This window comes from Truncatella angustata (genome assembly GCF_020726525.1).
Source record: "Truncatella angustata strain MPI-SDFR-AT-0073 chromosome Unknown BKA67scaffold_3, whole genome shotgun sequence".
NCBI lineage: Eukaryota > Fungi > Ascomycota > Sordariomycetes > Amphisphaeriales > Sporocadaceae > Truncatella > Truncatella angustata.
The window spans coordinates 3,192,393-3,213,740 of NW_025763383.1; the positions used below are offsets into that span (position 1 = coordinate 3,192,393).

Below are 21,348 nucleotides of genomic sequence, written 5' to 3' on the forward strand. Positions count from 1 at the left end.
AGCACCTACTGTAAAAAGCGCGGGTGCATGACGTCGGAGCCAAGATTCGCTGCTGGGCCCCCGAAATGGTAAGCGGGCCGGATACGAGATGATCAACCTGCGTCATGGGTTGCAGGTTACAATGCGGTTTGTGCATTAAACGTTACAGTGGAAACAAGCAATACTATGGAGATTATTACTAACTCGATCGCCTCGTTTGGGGGTGGTTCTCGAGTGAATATAAGAGCTCAGCTCCCTCTGCCATTTGATGTTCGTTCGATATCAAGCATCAGCAAACATTCTTAAACACCAACTCACAAGCAACTCTCATTCCACATCTAATATCCGTCTTCGACCAGCATCAAATCAAAATGAAGTTCTCCGCTGTCATCGCTCTCGCTGCCTCAGCCTCCGCTGCTACTCTTCAGAAGAAGCAGGCTCAGGAGTATCCTATCGGCAACTTCTACGCCGACTGCATTCCTCACAGCACCTTCTGCTCGTAAGTCGATTCACCTGCTACCAAATACGAGACGTATCTAATCAGTTTACCAGATACAACTTCACCGTCACCTCAGACCCCGTGCTGCCCGCCAGCCACTGCGGTGCCTTCTTGCAGGGCCCCGATCAGCTTCCTGAGATCAAGGACGGCTCATGCCCCGACAACGTCGCCTACACATGGTCGTTCACCAAGACCGCTGATGGCGGAGCTGACTTCGCCATCTGGTACGCCTTCAACTCGCGCAGCAACATCACATACTGCCACTCAATCCCTGCCGACGAGATCGTCACCGAGAACAACGGTGCTGTCCAGACCCAGCACTACCGTGGTCCTCAGAACTTCACTGCTTCCATCTTCGACTGCCCTTCCACTAGCGCATAAATGTGCATCGCTTCATAGAAAGGGGGGACGCGTGAGATATAGGGGCTTGATATATCCCGACACCTGAGAGATCACTGTTTAATAAGGCTGTACATAATACTATTCTAGACAAAAATACCCATTGATTGATTACTCTCCGAACTCACATAACTTGGTACAAACATGATTCGCAAACCTCGCCAGGATTGTTTTAACCAACTATCAAAAAACTTCTGTTCCTCTACCTATATAGCACGTTTTCTTCAGATCGCCTTTACGGTTGATGCGTCCAAGCGCTGTGAATATGCTTCGAATTGCAGAGCTCTTTGGCGTAATCACCTAGTCTCCATATAAGACCGTAGTTCTCTCGTAGTTCTCACTGCTCTCGAAACGGTAAGCCCGGTTTCATTGTTCTGTGTATCGAGTTCAGCTTTTAAACCATCTGAGCAACCAGTATTAGAGCAGCTGACAGTCTGCTATGACGCACCATCATACGCCCCGAGGTAGCCTCTGATGAACTTTTCCATAAGTACTCCTTTACTTACATCACCTACTTCTTCAAGCTTTCTCACCACCCGATAGTCGGCCAATTTCACAAGTACGACTCCGCCTTAAGACTCGACTCTTCTTAAGCCTGCCCATGTTGCTGGTCAAATCTCCATCTTTTCTTCCTTTCTTCGGCAGCTTTCACAGCCCAAAATTTGGGGTATTGGGCTGCTGGATAATTATCCTGCATTAACATGTAGGATCGGTAGTACAATGTATCCACTCGCAGACCCCCTAGAAGTCGCGCACATGCTTGACTGGATGCGAAGCATCCTAGACAGCCGAAGTAAGTCAGAGTCTCGACCGTTATGAACACTATCCACCAGCACAGCACAATACTGAGGACAAAACAAAAAAGTTCATCGCGAAGATTGTCTCTGGAACGCGCAGCTGCAGCTCATTGGTTGCAGCGCCATCCTGGCGCACATTGGGGAAGATCTCCGACACCAGCCATGGACCAAAGCTGAGTACTCAAATGTGCAGTCCAAGGCGACGCTATTCCTGTTCCGAATGGACGGGCTTGCGAGAATGATCGGGCGCGTTCTGCGTCAATACATCATGCTGAGGTTGACAATCGAGAAGCTGGAGGGTTTCCGGTTCGTCCAGCGTGAGGTTGACGCCGTGACGGATCTTATGGGGCAGTACTGGGAACTGAGGAGCTTGGCTAGGTAAGTTGACGTTGAGCTATGACGGACTTGCGTTATTAACGTGCTGACTATAGGAGTTTGCGCATCTAGATAGCAACCATGCGCGTCTGGAGTTGGCGGCGCATGAATTCGCTTGGGGGCATGGGGGACTAGGCATTGAGGTAAATTGTTATAAGGAATAAATCACAGCATCAAATAGGGAGGTTTTTTTCTTCTTGTTTTCTTTTTAGCATTAAGCCCATGAACTTAGAAACGCGTGAGATTGGCAATGACTTCGTAAAAACGGACAACATGACAAGCCATCCGACATGATGGATGATTTCTTCAGATCGCACTGTATGTCGATTATCATCGGTGGCCGGCGTGAGTACCATTCCGCGATAGGCCGCACAGGACATCTTGAGACACGAGTGGCCAGCTGTAGTCTTCAAAATTTTATAATCAACCAAGGTTAGCTTGGTGACCTGATTCAGAAATATGAGAAGCCGAACAAGTCTGCTCGGTGAAGCTGACAAATTCTTCTCCCGGTTTCCTTTTGTTTTGATATCAGGATGTTGGCCCAAATCATGGTCAGGCGACTACACATGTAATATGAAGCAGATTGACGAAGTCTGGAATTGGTTGTCTGCCGTCAGGACGCATGTCAAATGAGTCAATCAATGGCCCTGATTGGTGTATTCAATGTGATCAATTGATTTGCCATTATGGATTTGTTCATGTCTCATGTGTCCTTGCCATCGCTAAGCTTCTGATTCACCGAGTAAGCAGTCATCAGTGTTCTGCCGCAAGTCTATTATGGGGACAAAGAACGGACATCGAACTTACCTGTAATTTTTCAACATCATAACGCAACAATTACAAACACTCACCTGCTCGATTTCACGACATGACAAACTTCCTCGTACACTGGGGCCTGACCTGGGGTGTCCTCTTCCGAGTCATTCTGTACCTCGGATATTACTATATTGCGGCAGATGAAATAGAACCGCCTGACGTGGCAGTTGAAGTGGCCGACCATGTCATTTAGGGCATGGCAGAATCTTCGAAGAGACCGAGATGTGACATGAGCACGAAGTACAGTTGACGTTTAGACGAGATGGTAGTTGTGGTACAGATATTTTCATTTCAGCCGTAATTATCATAGACTCTATCTTTCTTTCCCGTGCGAGATGCACCAACCGAACCTCTGCTGTAATCAAACAGGAAGATCCACTTCATTCTACACCTCGTACTCAACACGTTTTTGTATAAGTGGGCGGATCCCCAAAACTCAGCAGGCGGATAAAAATATCATTGTGGTATCAATTGATCAAATGTGTCCAGAAATACAAAGGAAGAACATTGATGTTAAAAGCAACATCATTGTGTGCTTGGCATGTTAAAAGTGTACGCGTCGAGCTCTTTTGTTGGTCTGTAAGGCAGCGGACGTATCCGGCAACGCGCTCCCTGCAGTGAGGTTCGTCGTTTTGTTGCAGCCGTAAAATGAGGTGTCCAATGTCCAGAAGTAGAAGAATGTTTATACACGAAGTAAAGTTGTTGAGAAATTAGTACGCAATGGACTTCTTGCGGCGTCCAAAAACAGACGAAATCCCACTGCTGAGTCTAGGTTCGGGTTGCGCCACAGGCGCCGCAATGGCTGACGGTGGGGGTTCAGAGTCTCGGAGGAAGCTGGCAAGGTCGGATGTTCTACCCATACCGGAAGATGTGGCGTCCCTAGGTTCGTATTTCTTCATCAAAACTCGGCTCCCAGACGAGCTGCTGACCGCGCGATTTGCCGACGGTTGCGGCTGATTACTGAAAGCGGCAACCGAGTTGGGCATATGGGCACTGATAGGAACATGTCCTCTAGCACTACCCATCTGGCTGCTAACTGATCGTGGGTTGGTCGCGCTGGGCCCGTTGTTCTTCGTCGCCGATGACGAACCTGAGCCTGCTGACCTGAAACGGGACATCAGACTTGGTGCGCTGGCCTTCTTCTTCGGTGCCGGCTGTGGTGCCTGAGCGGTGATAAACGGTTGCGGTGGAGCCGCGTTGCTGGGAGGCGCATAATTGTTTAAGAAGTCGATCAAGCTCTCCTCCTTCTTGGGTTTGGGCTTGGGCTGGGGAGTTATGTCAAAATCATCATCATCCTCTCCTTCCTCCTCGTCGCTAGAATCAATGGCGTATGGATCGCGAACTCTGCGTTGTTTTCGCTTCGGCATCATGTCGTCCTCGTCAAATTTGTTTGTGTGGTTGGTTGGCTTCTTGGCCTGGCTTAACAGAGCGCTTTGCGAGTTGATGGACGAGGGAAGCGAAGTCTCCGTCACAGTAGTTGAAGCGCGGCTGTGCCTGACCTCGGGGATAGTGGCGTCAATTGCTTTTCCTCCGCCAGCTCCAGACATTTGCATTTGGTCAGAGTCCATCGTGTTGCGGAAGGGAGCGACATTTCGCGGGATGCGGGGATTGCTGCCAGTGGTTGGAGGGCCCCGTCGGATGAAATCAATCAGATCCGAACTTTCATTGGAAGTGCTCACCGCAGCATCTCGTGCTTGCAGACGAATGCGGTTGAGAGAGCCCTGTCGAGGACGGGTGGTATCCGTGCTGGAAGTTTGGCTGACTGATCCGCTGGCATTTCGGGCGTGCTGCATCGCACCACCGACAGGAGTCGCTCGAGCATTTGAGACATTCCCGCCTGCGGGGCCCGTCGAGCGGATGAAATCTGCAAAGTCAGATACCGATTCACGGGGAATGCGCGCATCTCTAGGCTGACCAGATCCAGCCGCACGGGCGTGGTAGTTTGCCATGGAGACAGGGGGGGCTCGAGGTACAGGGCCCGCCAGCTTGCCGTTCGACTTGTTGCCTTGGTCTGGGGGGTGTGAGTTCAGGCCGGCCGATTTGGTGACAGACAGAGACCGCTTGAGAGAAGAGGACCTAGACCGATCGGCTTGCTTGACATCTTCACTCCTGCGAGATTTATGCTGGACGATCGGGCTGCCGGAGCGGTTGGGCTGTTCCACATTGTTAGCGGATTTTACAAGAAGATGTAACCAAAGCAGTGCATCAACTTACGGCATCGATATTGCGCATATTCTCGGGCGTGAGAGTGTACTGAATTGTTTGGTTGTTCTGCAGCAGCTCTTCGAAGTTTTTGGCTACATCTTGAGGGCGCTGAGAACCACCGTCCTCGGAATTTCGCATGGGTTTATACTTGTTCGAGGTCGATGAAGAAGGGGAGTCACTAAGCTTGGGGCGCGCAAGAGTGGGCGACTCAGGAGAGCCGCGCGTAGTAGCTGGTTGCGTGCGGTCGATTGAAGGTTTCCGTGCGGAGCTCTTCTCTGGGACTGTAGGTAACGGCGACGGATACCGCTGCGGCTGGTGGTATGATTGCTGGTATGATTGTTGCATGGGCGCCTTTTGTGGTACCTCGGGTTTAGTGTCAAGGTCGAGGAAAGACCTGCCTCCAGGGGCTGAGTTGAGAACGGTCACCTTTGTATCGTTGGCTGCCGGTACCGAGGTCGGGGCTTGTCTCAGGTTCTGGGATGGAGTAGATGTGGGTGCGGAGGGCATAGGAGCAACTACGCCAGAGGGAGAGGCGTCGCGGGATGACCTGAAGTCACGGCGTTCTTCTGATGGTGGGACGATAGCGGCATTTCTCTTGGTCGCTTTGATGGATAGCGCGTCAGGGGCAGCGAAGCCCTCCTCGACGATCGGAGGTGTAGATACGCTACCCTCACGGGACATGGAAACAGGTCGAGTAGGCATGTCCGGAACGTCGATAGATCCATTCCTCGACTTGATACTTGGCGTTCGAGGTCCTTGGACGTCAATCACGCGGACGGAACGTACACTGTTGGACCTAACAAGTATCATTGAAGGAGGGCGAGTGGGACGGTCGATGCCAGACTCGGAAGCTGAGGGCGAGCTCCGACCACCATATGATACTCTGGACGACGTCATGATCTCTGGCTCCTCGGTGAACTCGTCGATCTCATCATCTTCCATCGGCGTCGGGATGGTCTGGGGAGCCGCTCCCTGTGCCATAGCCGTTACGCCCGCCACGGCCGCTGCGCCGAGGGCTGCTGCACCGGATACAATCATCGAGATGGGACTTGTATCTTCTGGAGTCTTGCCATCGATGTAATCGCTGGCGTCGGTGTCCAGTGGCGAGACACCATCTTCATTGACCTTTCTGTCGGTGGTCGCTTCTGGAGCCTCACCCGTCTTACTGATGACAACACTTGGCATTCCAGCCACGGTTTCCTCTCCTGTATGTTGCTCTTGATTGAGTTGGTCGCCCTTGGTGGGGATGGGCGAGGTATATGGGGAGCCAGCGGGAGTTGGCAGAGAGCTCGCGCGCCTCCGCGTTGCGTAGATCGGAGTGTGTGGCTGGGACAAGCGCGGCGAAGGGGGAAGAGGCGCTTCTTGGGGAAGCGATGAGAATACCATCAAACTCTTCGGTCTCGGTCTCTGGGCTGTGGCCTCGTCCTCGACCTGGCCGTCGTTCTCCTCGTCGTCGCTGTATGATACGAGACCGGGTACCTCTATCTCTGCGACGTCGTTATTGCTCATGGGTAGGGGTAGATCGGATGGGTTTAATTCGGACTCGAGTTCTTCGTTCGCCCCTTCGGCCTCCTTCACGGCAGATTCTTCGCGGGGAGATGAAAGTGTGTGCAGGGCTTCGGTAACGGCGCTGCCGTGTCTGCTGTGGCCGGCGCTTCGCGGGAAGGGCCTGACGAAATTAGGTTCGGTAGGGGATCGTATCCTCTTCTTCCAAGAGCGCCACAACCTGCCGAGAGTCCTGTCCAATGCGACACGCTCCATGTCGAGTTCTTCCACCACGATTCGTTCAGAGATGTCCCCGGCCGAGCGCGTACCATCCTTCAGCTCTTTCTCGTATCGAATGCGCAAGCGAGCAAATGCAGCCTGGCCGGCAATAACCAGCACCTGTTCGCCCATGTATTCGAGGATGGAAGTCAGAAAGATGGCCACCGCGGGAGAGACAGAGCCGGTTGACAGATCGTCGAGGTCTCCGTTGAGGTGCTCCTGTTCAATGAAGTAGTCTTCGTCCTCCTCTTCCATGTCGCCCAAAGATGAGTACACCATGCATCGCAGTCGTGTTCTCTTCCATACCAGTTCCAAGTCCCAATCGTCGGGGTCATCGGTCGGTGACTGGGCTAGCTCGTCTAGCTCGCCGCCTCCGAGGTATTCTTTCAGCTCTTCGTCCGCCTGGTTGATCGCATCTTTGGCAAGGTGGGGCTTCAGGACTTCGCTGACTGCCGGGCGGAGCGCCGAGAGCTTCGTGGATCGCGCGACGGCGATGATGTTGAATAAGAGCTGATCGATGAAGTTGTTGGCAAGTAGCAGAGCGCCACCCGTGACCAGTGCCGTCTCGCCTGATGGTTCGATTCCTGCCTGGTCATACCATGTTTCCGAGTGGCCATCGTGATCATTGGTGACGATTTGTGAGGCAGCAGATGCAGCTATGAAAGCTGCCTCGGGCGATACAGCGAGCGGAAGCGACATTAAGCTGTGAGCAATGGTAGATGGCCGGTCGCTGGATATACTCTGGGTGCGTGATCGGTCATGTCGAGGGCTGTGGACAGCCCGCGTGTTGGAAGAGCTTGACACCGAAGTATCAATACTCGTGGTGGGCGTCATCGGAGGCATTATAAGTAATATTGGTAGGGCGGGTGCGGATGCGGATCGCAGACCTGCGGGAGGTCTGCGGCCTGCAGCGCTTCGGCTAGAAGACGGGCTGCGTGGTGATGATGATGATGCGAGCAAGGCACTCGATGTCGACGAGGGCAAGGCAGTGGTCCTATCGACTGTTCAGATGGTTACCTCGGACAAGGCGAGAACTCAATTTGAGGTTACGGTGTACTTCCTTCAGATCATGGCAGCGGCAGTTGATAGGAATGAGGAGCAAGATGTATGTATGTATGTATGCATGTATGTATGTGATATACGACGACTTGGGGGGGAGGGAATGATGAACTGGGAGCTGAAACACGTTGAATCACAACTGGGGAATGCCTGGTGAGACGACAGTGTCGCATCGAAGGATTGATACCATGCGACACTTGCGCATTGAGCCGGTGGACCGCCAAATCATATGAACGGTGCAGAAGTTTTGTTTGTGAATCCTCTTGTATGCTGTGTATCACGAGAATGGCCTCAGCTTACAGCCCACAGCTCACAGCCTACCGAGTCGGGGAGATTGCTGACTTGGAAAGCGTGCCTAGCAACATGTGGCAGAAGTCAAAAAGACTGACGGCTTTTTCGATTCTCATCATGGCATCGCGCGACCAAGACACGATACTTCGAGGTAAGATGGAACCAAACCCAATCTAGGACAAGAAGACCTTGGGGAGCCCCAGACCCGAGAATATGGTTCAATTATTCAACAAGTCATGCATGTACAGCTTGGAAAGAAGCATCGTATTATAGATGATCTCCTGCCATGTTCTTCGGGGGGAGCCTATTTCGTGGATGGGAGGATCGAAAGGATCGAGAAGAAAGCAGGGTCCGTTGCAAAAATAAACCAATAAATCGATAATAATAAAAAAGCAACTTGTACTCACCCCTAATGGCTGGCGACGGTTGCACCCCGTACGCAGTGGTGTGTAGTATAAATGTAATGTGTGTATGGTTTTCTTTTAGTTTGCACACATTCCAAGGCTCATGCTGGGCCGTGATACAGGCGAAATGCGATAGGCCACAATGGTGAGATGGCAAATGTAGAGATGAGCGAGTGATGCTCTACCTCCCATTGACTCCGTGAGATGGGAAACTGCTCAGTGTTGGGGGCGAGATGCTTGGTGTAGCACGGTGGTTGACAGTGGGAGGAATGGTTCGTTAGTTAAGGTTGTAGAATGGCTGCACGCTACAAGTACAATCCTAGCGGACCTAATTCCTCTTGGGGGCCTCGAGCTTTGTATGCGGGCGGGTCCTTTGGGTCCTTGTTAGGTCCATGAGGCCCTCTACTGCGTCTATTGCCCAGGTCTTTGGCCCCTGGACATGGGTAATATGCAAGATTGCACATGGCGTTCAATACATGTACGTCAAACATCGGTTGTTCTTTGAATGGATCCGTCATCACATCCTATCCGTCAAGATGGCCGGTACATACATAGTAACCTAACCTAGTACGTACAGTAGTCTGGAGATTGACTCGCCCGTAATCTCGCATCGTACTGTTACTGTAACGCAGCGAATGGCCGTACTTTTACGCATCCGGTTAACCCGCAAAGTACTTTACTTACTTACTGTGTAGAACCCGCTGCATCACACCCTCTTTGCACGACAATCAGGTTCCTTCCTCAGCCGCTGCATCTGCTGCTCTGTCAGAAAGTTGTCTCTGGCTTGGCCTGAAGTCTCCGAAGAGCAGCATGGAGCGGGCTACTGACACCACCATGCAGATTCTTGGGACGACCCTCGACCCTGAGCTGGTCCCTTGGCTGGTGCTTCCTACAAATGGAGCCTGCATGGCTGCTAGGCCCACGCTATTGCCGTCCAGATCCTGGATAGTGCAAAGGCTCACTGTTCGGGAGATTAACAAGGCATGACCAAGGACCGGAAACTGCTTGGAAGGCTCTCGGACCCCTGGAACGGCTGCTGTTCCCGTTTTCTTTGGCGTCCATTGGCCAATGCATAGCATTAGTATGGCAATCATCATGTTGCTAACGCGTGGGACTCTGGCATCCCTCGCCTCACGTTATTAAAGGTGCGGATTACATGTCAGATGTTTTTGTCCCATATCATCATGGGCGAGGAGAGCTTGTGGAGAGCCCTGCACAGAAATGGAGACCGGGGCGAGGTCCACTACAGTGCATACTGTAGTAGTAGCCTAGCAATACCCCTAACTTCGACATGGTTTAGTGTAAAATCACCGAGGCCATTCACAACTTCGCAAGATGCACTGCATTCGTGCCAAATACAATGTTGCAGCAGACAGCGCAGGTGTATCACTTCAAATTCCACGACGGGGTTAAGCCCAATTTGTATTATGCACATCCATGGATAACGTCCAATCCATATCAGCACTGCAGTATACTATATGTTTCCGCTGTTCTTGAAACGGAATATCACGTAATGCCACCGTTAGCTGCTCAGCTTTGTTGAGCCACAGCGCTGGCCCAGGGCTCAACTGCCGTGCTTCCTCAAACACCACCACGTCAGCTTTGCGGAACTGATCTCCATCGTCAGTTTTCATCTTGTGTTTGAATCGTTAATTCGACAGCATCTCCTTTCTTCACTCATCCCCAATTGTCTTGGTCCACAAGCATCTTACCGATTGAAGCATTGCCCATTTGTGAACTTTATCTAACCGTCCAGCAAATAAGGATACCTGCAACCGGACCGTCAAATCTTCCAACTCCCATAAATTTAGATATTACTTCGGATCATTCGATCAAAGCCAGCCCGCAACTGTTGCTAGGAGCGGCATGTATTCTTGCCCTCAAACAGCCCATTGTTCTCGGTTTTGGGTCAAGCTTCCCCATGGCAGGCCGCCATGACCACAGCATAGGCTGCCGCCTCGGCCTGGACCACATAGGATACCCTCTCTCTGAGCAGACACCAACGCGATCCCCGAGTGCAGGCTAGTAACTATAACTTGCCCTCGGCAGTGCACGTGGTCAGTACCTATCTCCACTTGCGATCCGGAGTCCGTGTTGTTGACGATAACTCGCCGTCTTCGAAGTCGCCATCAGAAGAGCCACATGCCACATGGCAGTATAATTACTGGCCCACTTAGTAAGGAGTCACGGCTGCAATCATTCGGACGCTGCATCGAATCAGTTATCGTCGGCTGGTCTATTTCGACTAGCAAACGGACGCCAGTCGGCTAAGCGCTCATTTTTCGAGGATAGGTTCAGTTTATCGAAGCAAATCTTCTGGACAACGAACTGGCTTAGACACGCCTGACTCGTCCGATTCACAGATCCGCAGCGCATGACTAGTTTTGCTCCTACGGTCGAGGACGGCTCTAACCGGTGATGGGACTCTGCTTTAGATTCCGCATATACTCACAATCGACCCGAGATTACGGAGTACAAGCAAAGCTGTTTTGACGACGAAGCGCTTGAGGCGTTTTGCTTTGGATGCGATCTCGGCAACCTGGACTAGCTACTCCGTAGATCTTTGCAGGAGCTGCTAACTTATATTACTGGCTCGTCGCTCAAACTCGCGTTGACAACAACGGCATCATGAACAAAATGACGGAAGGGAAACCCTGTATTAAAAGCCACGAGTGAGAGCAAGAGTCCGCACCGCATCCCGCCAAATGCCACTGGGCAACCTGAGAACCCCACCATGGACGCCATCGAAGCTTTTTCCGCTTTCTAGTCCGAACCCCTGGCATTAGCGTATGCTGATGCATAGCATGCTATTCGCCGATATCTCGTGTTGTTGCTCCTTTCGGCACAGGGGCGATCGTCATCATTCACAACACTCCGTACGGATCACTTGGATCAGAAGCCTTTCTCTTGTTTGCTTTTTGAGAAGCAAGTTGAGAAGATTCACGATGGAATCTGTATGCTTCGGGCCCGCCCTGCCGCTTAGCTTCTTCATCTGAAGATCTTCGCTTGTTCTTGTCGGTCTACTGTCCAGCTTGCCTTTTCACCGAGTCGCGCGCTAGGGTACGGCTTATGCAGCCCAAACGCAGTGTAAGCGTGACAGCTCTTTGGCAAAGCTTTTTCGATGGGCTCAGTGACATGCCTTTAAACCAATCCACCGGGCCACAGTAAATTTTTATAGTATCAGGTGTCGCCAACCTCCACGAAGAGTCCCGTCTGGTAACCGGGCCCCACTTCTAACGTGCAGTACTTATCGGTGAAGCCAGCCCAGTGTTGCATTACGTTTTCTGCAGTTCTGTTCTTCGAGTGAGTGTGCCTATTCTAGTTTCTTTAACAACATGTTCGTCCGCCACATTCGTGCCAAGCAATGCTAGGCACGGAATACGGACGCGCTTTCGGCATGTTTCAAAAGTGCAGCAATGACCAAAGTTCACCGCTTTCATTACGAGAGATCAGTATAGGTTAGGAACATGGAACAAAAGCATCATCTAGGCCGGTATCTGTGTAGTACCCTCACCCACGCTCATGAATGTGCATCAAGTTATTGGGACTAGTGCCTGTTGAACTCCCCCTTAGCACCAATGCCTTCACTATAATACATTTTCCATGCTTACCTCTCAACCGTCACTGCGCTGCTCATCCTGAGATTTATCTACTGCCTGATACTTGACGTTTTCCGAAGGACAGCACTCAGTCTGGAGCTTTCGCAACCATAGCCAACGCATCCATGCAGGCGCCTAATGCGGGAAAAGACAATAGTAAGATTTAATTCTGCATTTAGCCTCCCGAGGTCCGGCTTACTAGGGCTCCATGTGGGCGTTCCAAGGGTACGAAAGGTACGCTGCGACTACCCTAACCTAGTCAGTCAACATTTGTCTTTCCATAGTACTGCTTCACGACTGCTTGGTGGTGTACGGCACGCTCCTAACTCGTAACAGCGCAAGGAGTACAATATGCCCTCGTCCAATGTGCATGCCACACAACATGGTCGCTAAGCATGGCTCTCCGGTGACCATCTACTTGAATGGTTCCTACTACCCCGCAATACCAACCACCCTCTCCGCGCCCAAAAGATGATCTTCTGCTGCCGTTGATACCAACCAACATGGCCAGGTCAAAGCGTCGGATATTATACTGCCCCAAGTCGTGGTCCGCGGACAACCCTCGTGTTCTCTGGCGAGATCCGTTTGCTCGCATGATTGGCTTGCACTGCAAGTTTTGACCAACTGTCAGCCTTGAACAAGTCCAAGCTCAAACTCACACCATACACAGGTATACCGATACAATCAGCGGTTCACGTGTCTCCCCTGTCACGGTGACATTGGTATTGACTGCAGCCGTGTGCATTATCGACGTTTCAGGTTCATTACTCTGATAGCAGGCGGTGGGTTGGCGAGTGCCAACAATAAATTCGTCAGATCCACGCAACTTATGTTCAGTTGTTCTAACGACTGTAAGGTGTTGTAGTTGCAAATTGAATGACAGGGGTATTCTGGATGGAACGACCAAGTAGCCAGCATAGGTTCACCCCTCGGCATTGCTCGCATCAACTTGAACAGTTACCGCCAAAGTTACTGCAAGGCAATCAACTTGTGATGCATGAACAAAGCAGCATAGCCACCGCGATCACCAACAAAAATATTTGCATGACAGCAGCGACACGCTGATATGTGGCAATAAATGACAGCACATCATACGATAACAAAATAACATTGAAACTAGGCGGTGACCGTTAACAAAAGTCAAATTTCAGTTACAGGTACGATTGAGATATGATTTGTGTTCTGTCATCTCAAGAAGGGCAGTGATCGTCTGTTGAATCAGCCACGATGGCGCCATGATGAATTGAGTTTGCTGGGTTGAAGAGACTGCCACCTGGAATCCGGTTCATGGCATCGCCTCACTCCTTGTAGCAGTACCGAGTATGTCATGCTCGAGACATACCTTCGTAGGAAATGTCTGCCCGCCCCGCGCTGAGCCTGATTCATTCTGATCAGCACCCATTCTAAGCTTCCTAGTCTCGGTATCATTTGTGAACTCTGAAAGTTAGTCCAAAAAGTACTATATGGATTATAAACTGTTGCACTGTTCAATACTCACTATGTGTGATAATGAGTGGTACCTTTGTCGAAGGAAGATACCGCAGAAGCAAGATTACAGAAGCAAAACTGCAGAAGCTTGCTCAAGACTATGGCCTATCTGGCTCTGTATTTCAACTAATCGATATCATAACGTAATGATAGTGCAACTGTGACCACGGACCAGGCAGTATCCAGGACTATAGGATGTAGCTTGACGAAGCTGGATGCATCCCCATAGGGAAGGAACACCTGACAAGCCGACCAAGTCTCGACTGTGGCAAACATCTAATCCACCAACCTGGCCAGATTGAGCCCATCCCACAACGGCAACAAGAAGGCCTCCAACCGCGCACTGGCCTTGACCGCATCGTTGAACTCTCGCACCTTCCCCACATCCGAGCGTTGTCCCCTGTACTCCTCGCCCTCCTCCTTCTCCTCCGCCGCCGCCGCCGACCGGTACGGGTTAGCCTCCGAGTCGTCGGCCACCAAGCCCTTCCGCAGCGCGTTGTCCCCGATGATCAGCCCGCCCCTTCTCAGCAGCCTCCTGCTGCCACCCGGCGGCGACAGCTCCAACACCGCCCGCAGGTACGCCGGGTACCCGGACTTCTGGGCGTCGATGAAGACGACGTCGTACGGCTCCGCCGGGTCCAGCGCCGGCAGCGTCTGCAGCCCGTCACCGACGTGCAGCGTGATGTTGGATAGCGAGTTGGCCCGGAAGGCCGCCTTGGACCTCGAGGCGTAGTCCGGGCTGAACTCGAGGCCCGTCACCTTCCCCGTGAGCCCCACGGCGTGCGACCAGACCATGGAGGAGAAGCCTAGGTAGACGCCGATTTCGAGGACTGGTGTTTCGTGTTAGTTGGTGGGGGAATCATGCCATGCGGAGTATGTTTGTGGGTATGGAGCGGGTTTGATGATAATTACCTCGCTGGGCATCCATTAGCCGGGCCAGCCAGACGAGTGCTCGTGCCTGGTAGGTTGAGATCATGAGGTTGCTGTTCGAGTTGTTCTTGACAATCTCGGCGTGGTAGTCCAGAAGCCACTGCGGTAGGTCCAGAGATTGTCTTTCCGAATATGTGGTCACGGCTTCGGCGACAGCGTCGGTGGAATAGAGGTTTGGCTTTGAGTCCTTCATCTTGTTTACTCTCTGGATGTCTTGTGCGTAATCTGTAGTGCGTGGTGGCTTTCTCCGGTGAATTGTCGAAGTTTATAACCGTTTGACCTCGCACCGCACATATGCAAGGGTGAGTAGTGGGTACCGTGAGGGGGCAATTGCCACTCTTGCACGGCAAGGGACCTTCTGTAAGGGGATAATGCACTCTAATAAGGCGAGGGGCTTTTTGCGAGGGGCTCTACTTTTGTACCAACGCAGACAAATATCGAATGGAGAAACACAGGTTCCTCGGTATGACTGGATTGGCCTATATCTAGCATCATCGTGCTTATCTAATTAGTTGACTCGATCTCCGGTCGTCTTCCGCGTATGACGAACCTCGGTACTCCGCTCGGCTCCGGCTTGGAAGTGCAAGCTACCAGTGGGCGGAATGTGGAGTAAGTAGTGTGGAACACTTCGGGTCCACACTGCAGATGACTCTGGCACAATGAGACCTGTAATTATCTTTTGTCAAATCAAGTATCATATCGTCAAGGCCAGGTCGATGGTTTGGCAGACTGCTAGATCCCAACTGACTCAGCATTTATTCATGTCTTGTCATACTAGACTGATTATGCTCGAGATCTTGCCTGTGGGAAATCAATGGGCCACTTGTGCGGTATGCAATCGGTGACTCCCATCCCCAGCAGACTTATACCTCCTCATGAACTAGCGCGACCTGATTCGCATCTTATAGCCTGATTAGCATCTCTAGGTCAAGGTCGTAGAGGCAAGCCTAGGAGGCCAATTATCCTGGCCCTGTTGAATACAGAGTTATAACCCTCCTCGCCATCATTCTTGGCCAGTAAGCGGGCTGCTTACACAAACACGCCAACCACACGACTGCCTCGACCTCGGCGAACTTCTTCCCTGAAACGCCAAACTCCAAAGTACAGTTCTATGCATACGACATACTATGGATGTGACAGGGGGACTCATTCAGACGAAACACAAATATTGTTCACATCAAAAGTTGGGGAAGATATTTGCACGCTGACTGTGATTGATATACCGATTTGTCCTGGTACATTGTTATGTTTTCTTAGCCCGATTTGTCCTAAAGAGGTGGTCTGGTAAGACTGGCCGACCACAGTAGCCCTGACCATCATCTGGCGTTTGTGAATAGTCAATATGGTATGAAATGGCTGTCGTGTAACCGGCGTCTTTTCACATGACCTATAGTAAAGTTTTGTTGGACGGCAGTATGATGAGGTTGCCCCTCACGTATCTTTAGTCGGTTCTCTCCAACGGGGCAATATCAGTCACTATCGAGGCTCAACACGAAAGTTTCAGATAAAGAGCCCATTTCAATGACCATCATACGGGACGTGTCTCAAAAGCAGGAGTCACATGCACGCGACCACCATCGCAGAAGTAAAATAAAACCTCGATTATTTTCATGACTATTCAGACCATCAACGCGCACATCACCAGTCCAAGCTATGGAGAAAGCCCTTCCCAGGTGTCCGTGTCGGAATTAATGAATATTCTACTTACATTATATACCAGAGCTGGACTGGAGTTAGGTAAACAAACAAGCAAACAAAATAATGGTCCTCCACCCTTATACCAGTGAATAGTCAACAAACACAAAAGATTCCCCACTAGCTCCCCTTTCTTTCCATTAATCACCATCACCCTATTCGAAACCCCCGATATCATTCCTTTTACCTTTCTCTTGGATTCCCTTCTCACCACTTCCCAAGACCATCCATTCGAGGAATGCAAGTGTCGAGTACTTCTGGAACCCACCTCGCAGTATAATTACTTGAAACCGCTCCCAAAAAAGACAAAGCCTAGAAAGGAAAAGAAAACCTCTTAGATCAAAACTGCGACGACACCAGCCATGGCCAGGACACCACCGCCAAACGCGGCGTTCCGCGCGGCGCCGGCCGTGGGGAGAACGGCGGGAGGGCTAGTCTTGGACGGTGCAGGGGCCTCGATGGTCGAGGCGCCAGGCTGGGTGGCCGTCGGGGAAGGAGCAGCTGGGTATGAGTTGGAACCGGAAGCCGGCTGGGTTCCCGCGGGAGACGAAGGACCTGCGGCGGGCTGAGTGGCCGATGAGGGAGGGGCAGCAGGATAAGTAGTCGGGACAGCCGGGGGCTGGCTGGCTGCTGGGGAAGAAGGACCTGCGGCGGGCTGGGTGGCCGAGGAGGGAGGGGCGGCAGGATAAGTAGTCGGGACAGCGGAGCCCTGAGACAAACCTGGTGCTGTGGGGGCAGTGTTGGAAGATGCAGGCGGTGCAGGCGGGCTGATGGGAGAGGTGGGAACAGCGGGCTGGGTGGTGCCGGCCGGCGCCGAGGAGGGAGGAGCAGCAGGATAGGTGGCCGACGGTGAAGAAGGACCTGCGGCGGGCTGAGTGGCCGAGGACGGGGGCGGCAAGACTGTCGGCGCTGGGACGGTGCTTCCTGGACTTGTGGCGGGCGCGGTAGTGGGGGCTAGAACAGGAGAGGTGAATATGCTAGTCGAAGGCTTGCCAACACTGCTCGACGATGGCTTCACGGCGCTGCTACTTGGGGGTCCGACAACAGGGTATGTTGTGGGAATGACAATAATCACCGTAGTCGGCCGGACGGAGCTCTGTGTGGTTGGCCGAACAGAAGTCTGGGTGGTGGGCACAACGACCGGATAAGTCGTGGTATAGACGATCGTAGTCGTGCCAGTCGCGGTGCGTCCATGGGAGGTCGGGCATGGTGCAGTTGTCGTGATGACTCTGGTCACAGTGGTAACTCTGCCGGCCGAGGTGGTTGGCGCGTGACTGAAGCTGGACGACTGTGTGCTTGAAGAAGAGGACGAGGAATAAGGCCTCGTCTTATGGTGACTATGGCTCGACGACTGTGATCTTGAAGAAGAAGAGGAAGAAGAAGAAGAAGACGAAGACGTTGGCTTGTGGTAACTATAACTCGACGACTGTGTGCTTGAAGAAGAGGACGAGGAAGACCTCGTCTTGTGGTGACTATGGCTCGACGACGGTGATCTTGAAGAAGACGAAGAAGAAGTTGTCTTGTGGTGGCGATGGCTCGAGGATTGGGAGCTTGATGAAGAAGACGAAGAAGACGAAGACGTTGGCTTGTCGTGAGGATGGCTTCGGGAGTACGAGCTTGAAGAAGTTACACATGGAGTACTGGTCGGCTTGTGGTGACTGCTTGTCCGAGAGCTTGAAGAAGTCACACATGGAGTACTAGTCGGCTTGTAGTGATTGCTTGTCCGAGAGCTTGAAGAAGTCACACATGGAGTACTGGTCGACTGATAGGAGTGACTCTTCGTCGTCGAAGTGGAAGTGGATGTAGTGGTAGAGCCATGCTTTCTCTTTGTGGTAGAGCTGGAAGAGGTGATACAAGGGGTGGAAGTCGGTGCGTAACCGGGAGCAGTGTCGGTTGTGCCGCTTGAATGGTCAGGGTGGTAAGCAGGCTCCGAAGACTCTACGACAGCTGGTAAACTCTCAATGCCAATGGCCGGAAGAGCAAAGGCCAGACCGGCCAGGGATATGAGACCAATGACGGCGTACTTCATTGTCAGTGTTGTATGTCCTGGGTAACGAGTGAAAGAAGCGAGCGAGAAGTCAAGATGATTGAATGATTCTACCAGGAAAACTGAATGGCAAACCTTGGCCCCTAAAGCGAGTGCAGAGACTGGTGGGTGTAGAGTAAAAGAAAGCCCAGTCACATTGGAACTTATGGTCTACATTTATACACTGGACAGAGGTCAGTTTAGTCCGATTCTGTCGATAGACACCCACCCGCGCCGAGATCATACTATTTCCTAGATCTGGTCCGTGTTTAAGAATAGAGATGCTGATCGGAAGGCTAAGTTTGCACGCTTGCTGGTAGCATCCAGCTGAACTTGGCAACTTGTGGATGGCGCATACTGTCAAAAAGGCAGAAGGAAAAAGTGTCGCCATACAACTATATTCCAGCTAACCAGGGAAATAGCCATCTGACATGTAGAAGCATGAGCCATGTATAGACCCATTGCTGCTTACCATGGATCTCTTCAACTCTCTTGGGACTAAAGCGGGCATGCTAACCGCGGCAGCATGAGATCCAGGAACAAGTCGAAGTTTATGTTGCAAGTCCCACCACCGGACACTGACACGGACATGGACATGAGGGGGATATCTGTGCGGTTTCGCTGTTCATATTGATGTATTATTCTGGATTTGCTGAAAAGGCAGGTCGACAAAAATGGCCGACAAAAACAAAGGCAGCCGGAGCAGTATTCTCCGCCCAACGCTGTGTCTCTCCTGAGCTGTGCTTGGTTTTTCCCCCTTAGCCGCAGTAAAGATCCGACTCGCCCATGGTTGGACGTCCACACTAGTCAGTTGCCAACGCCTGTTTTCCAGTTGCTCTTCTGGCACTGTAGCCTTTTTGTTTATGCCCAGGGAAGGCCCAAAACCACCCGAACGCCAATGCAAATGTCTTGATCAAAGACGCCAGGGCCATGCCTCTATTACTTCTTTCCCCCCAACCTTTGGATATTTTTGGGACCGTTCCTTCAAGAATCCTCCTCTGGAATGCCGGACAAGAGACCCACTCTCAGACGATGGCTCTGTGATTCAAGTTAGTTCTGGGCTGGTTGGTGGAGCTATAGAGCCACTTACGAAAGGTAGCTTTGGTATTACGACACTCAGGGTAGCCAGAAAGTTGATGGTAAAGTAAGTCAAATCGTAATGAGTGTAGTGGGTGCTGAGTAAAAAGAGCACAATGGGCACACTAAGGAGAAACTTTTTGGCTGGCGTGTATTGAGCACCGTCGTCGATCTGTTCCCACATGTTGAGGTTGTCGTAGGCGCCGCTATTGAACTCAAATGGTGTGCCACGAACCCAATGGAACATGAGATATGAACCGAACATGTAAGATATATTGGTCAAGGTCCAGGAAGTCTCTTGCGACACACCAGGGACCACGTCGTAGAAGATCTTCAACAACAAGATGAGGACGAAGTGGATAGTCCAAGCACCTGCGAGTCAAGCACGAAAAGGTTAGCTGATGCGTTCTCCATGGGGGATGCTTTCAACGCTCGGGGCCGAACAAGTCTCGGAACGAGGTCCTCCTCGGGCACTGCTAGCCAACATGTTTCCTGCAGCTTGCCATGCTTGAAGGTATATGTATATATATATGTACATGGAGGTGGAGGTGGGCGTGGGCGTACCTTTTGAATTGACCCATTGCGCATTCAAGTTTGGCAATATTGATTGGTCACTCAGCTGCTCGATCGGCTCCTGAGGCTCCTGGTAGATCTGCAGAATACTACTGGACCTGCGCCTCCTGGTCGACTTTGAGTCTGTCATGTTTCCTGCTCTCAGGTATGTTTCGCCTCGCACCGGCTGGTTTGTTCCGGCGTCGTATGAGACGGTGCGAGGGAGGACGATTGGGGAAGACACTTTGGCGGTATTGAGGGGTTTGTCGGGGGGTGCGTTCGTTTGTTTCGTTTTCGTATTTCGAACACGAGAGATGAGGATTCACGAAGTCAAGGAACTGACTACGTGGAGCTCAGCAGCGAGTGGGTGAATCTTTGTCCGCTCTGCACTGCAGGTGGGCGCGACCAAAAAAAAAAAAAAAAGAGGAGGGCCCGGTTGTCGTCCGGAGCTGCGGCCGCAAGACGAGACGAACGCTATGTGGCCTCGGCGGATGGGTGAAGGAATTAACTTTTGGTGTGGTTGAGGCAGTGCTATGGCCGAAGCTCAAGGTCGGTGGTGTCGCAAGCTGGTGGGTGGGAAGTAAAGTACCAATTAATGTAATGGGTGGATGGCCGAAGAGGGAAAAGCCAAATATGTAAAAAGATGAGATTATGTAGTTATGCCGTAGTCATGGTCGTGCTTAGGTAGTCGTATTTGGTATTTGGTGTTTGGTGGTCGTAGTCGTAGTCGTAGTCGTAGTAGTAACCGTAGTAGATCAGGGGGGTCTCTGCCAAGTAACGCGTGAATGCTGTTTTGTATGGTTCGCAAGCGAAGGCAGTGAATGTAATGTCATGTAGTGTGGAGAAGTGTGATGTTTGAGATATCCTCAGGTGTTTCCGTAAAAAAAAGGAAGTTGTAGTATTCGGGTCGTGTGAGCTGATCTGTATGCAATGCATGCATGTATGTATGCATGCAAGTATGTATGTATGTATGTATATGTGTATGTACGTGTGTGTGTGTGTGTGCTCTGTAGAAAACTGGACAAACACGAACACGAATGGGACTTGGCTACCTAGGTATAATACAACTACAGTATGCCAGGAAGGGGGAAGGAAAAGGAGACGATAACTGGGCGGTTTAAGCTGATCAACGTGGTCAAGTCACGCGTGAGGGAAGCCAATCGGGCAGACTGACAATTCACACCGGACAAGATAGAATGAGAATAGCCAGACCTCTTACGTGGACGGTACGACTTGCGAAGGGGAAAAAAAAAAAGTTGGGGGAGATTATCTCCAGAGCCTCTGTCTGGTTGGAGAAATGCGACGCGCGGGACCCGAAAGAGACAGAAAACCACCACTTCCATTCACTATCAGTGGAGACTTGTAGGTACGGATCCCTACTCCAAGTGGTATT

General features: G+C 51.5%; 4 protein-coding genes across 4 annotated transcripts; 1 reads left to right on the top strand and 3 right to left on the bottom strand.

Annotated features, from left to right (window-relative positions):
* Positions 1-350: 350 nt before the first annotated feature.
* On the top strand, positions 351-859 carry BKA67DRAFT_657793 (uncharacterized protein; the record flags this gene model as incomplete). The annotated part of the gene is made up of 2 exons (XM_046107173.1): positions 351-478; positions 532-859. 2 exons carry the CDS (start codon positions 351-353, stop codon positions 857-859), a joined length of 456 nt encoding a protein of 151 aa, XP_045960159.1.
* Positions 860-3,134: 2,275 nt separating this feature from the next.
* BKA67DRAFT_562088 (uncharacterized protein) lies at positions 3,135-7,961 on the bottom strand. Its single transcript, XM_046102574.1, has 2 exons — positions 5,080-7,961; positions 3,135-5,018 (listed from the first exon to the last, which is right to left on the bottom strand). The coding sequence occupies exons 1-2, from the start codon at positions 7,675-7,677 to the stop codon at positions 3,576-3,578; spliced, it is 4,041 nt and encodes a 1,346-aa protein (XP_045960160.1). The 5' UTR covers positions 7,678-7,961; the 3' UTR covers positions 3,135-3,575.
* Positions 7,962-13,669: 5,708 nt separating this feature from the next.
* Positions 13,670-15,162, bottom strand: BKA67DRAFT_562099 (O-methyltransferase). Its single transcript, XM_046102575.1, has 2 exons — positions 14,588-15,162; positions 13,670-14,505 (listed from the first exon to the last, which is right to left on the bottom strand). The coding sequence occupies exons 1-2, from the start codon at positions 14,796-14,798 to the stop codon at positions 13,952-13,954; spliced, it is 765 nt and encodes a 254-aa protein (XP_045960161.1). The 5' UTR covers positions 14,799-15,162; the 3' UTR covers positions 13,670-13,951.
* A 3,657-nt stretch (positions 15,163-18,819) lies between these two features.
* BKA67DRAFT_251527 (ORMDL family-domain-containing protein) lies at positions 18,820-20,359 on the bottom strand. The gene is made up of 3 exons (XM_046095748.1): positions 19,968-20,359; positions 19,417-19,775; positions 18,820-19,364 (listed from the first exon to the last, which is right to left on the bottom strand). The coding sequence occupies exons 1-3, from the start codon at positions 20,104-20,106 to the stop codon at positions 19,311-19,313; spliced, it is 552 nt and encodes a 183-aa protein (XP_045960162.1). The 5' UTR covers positions 20,107-20,359; the 3' UTR covers positions 18,820-19,310.
* Positions 20,360-21,348: the final 989 nt, after the last annotated feature.

Coding starts and splice junctions, on each gene's coding strand:
- BKA67DRAFT_562088 (XM_046102574.1), bottom strand. CDS start 7,677: ATGCCTCCGATGACGCCCACCACGAGTATTGATACTTCGGTGTCAAGC. Junction 5,019..5,079: donor ATATGCGCAATATCGATGCC/GTAAGTTGATGC, acceptor AATGTGGAACAG/CCCAACCGCTCCGGCAGCCC.
- BKA67DRAFT_562099 (XM_046102575.1), bottom strand. CDS start 14,798: ATGAAGGACTCAAAGCCAAACCTCTATTCCACCGACGCTGTCGCCGAA. Junction 14,506..14,587: donor GCTAATGGATGCCCAGCGAG/GTAATTATCATC, acceptor ACGAAACACCAG/TCCTCGAAATCGGCGTCTAC.
- BKA67DRAFT_251527 (XM_046095748.1), bottom strand. CDS start 20,106: ATGACAGACTCAAAGTCGACCAGGAGGCGCAGGTCCAGTAGTATTCTG. Junction 19,776..19,967: donor GCAATGGGTCAATTCAAAAG/GTACGCCCACGC, acceptor CTTGACTCGCAG/GTGCTTGGACTATCCACTTC. Junction 19,365..19,416: donor TAATACCAAAGCTACCTTTC/GTAAGTGGCTCT, acceptor CTTGAATCACAG/AGCCATCGTCTGAGAGTGGG.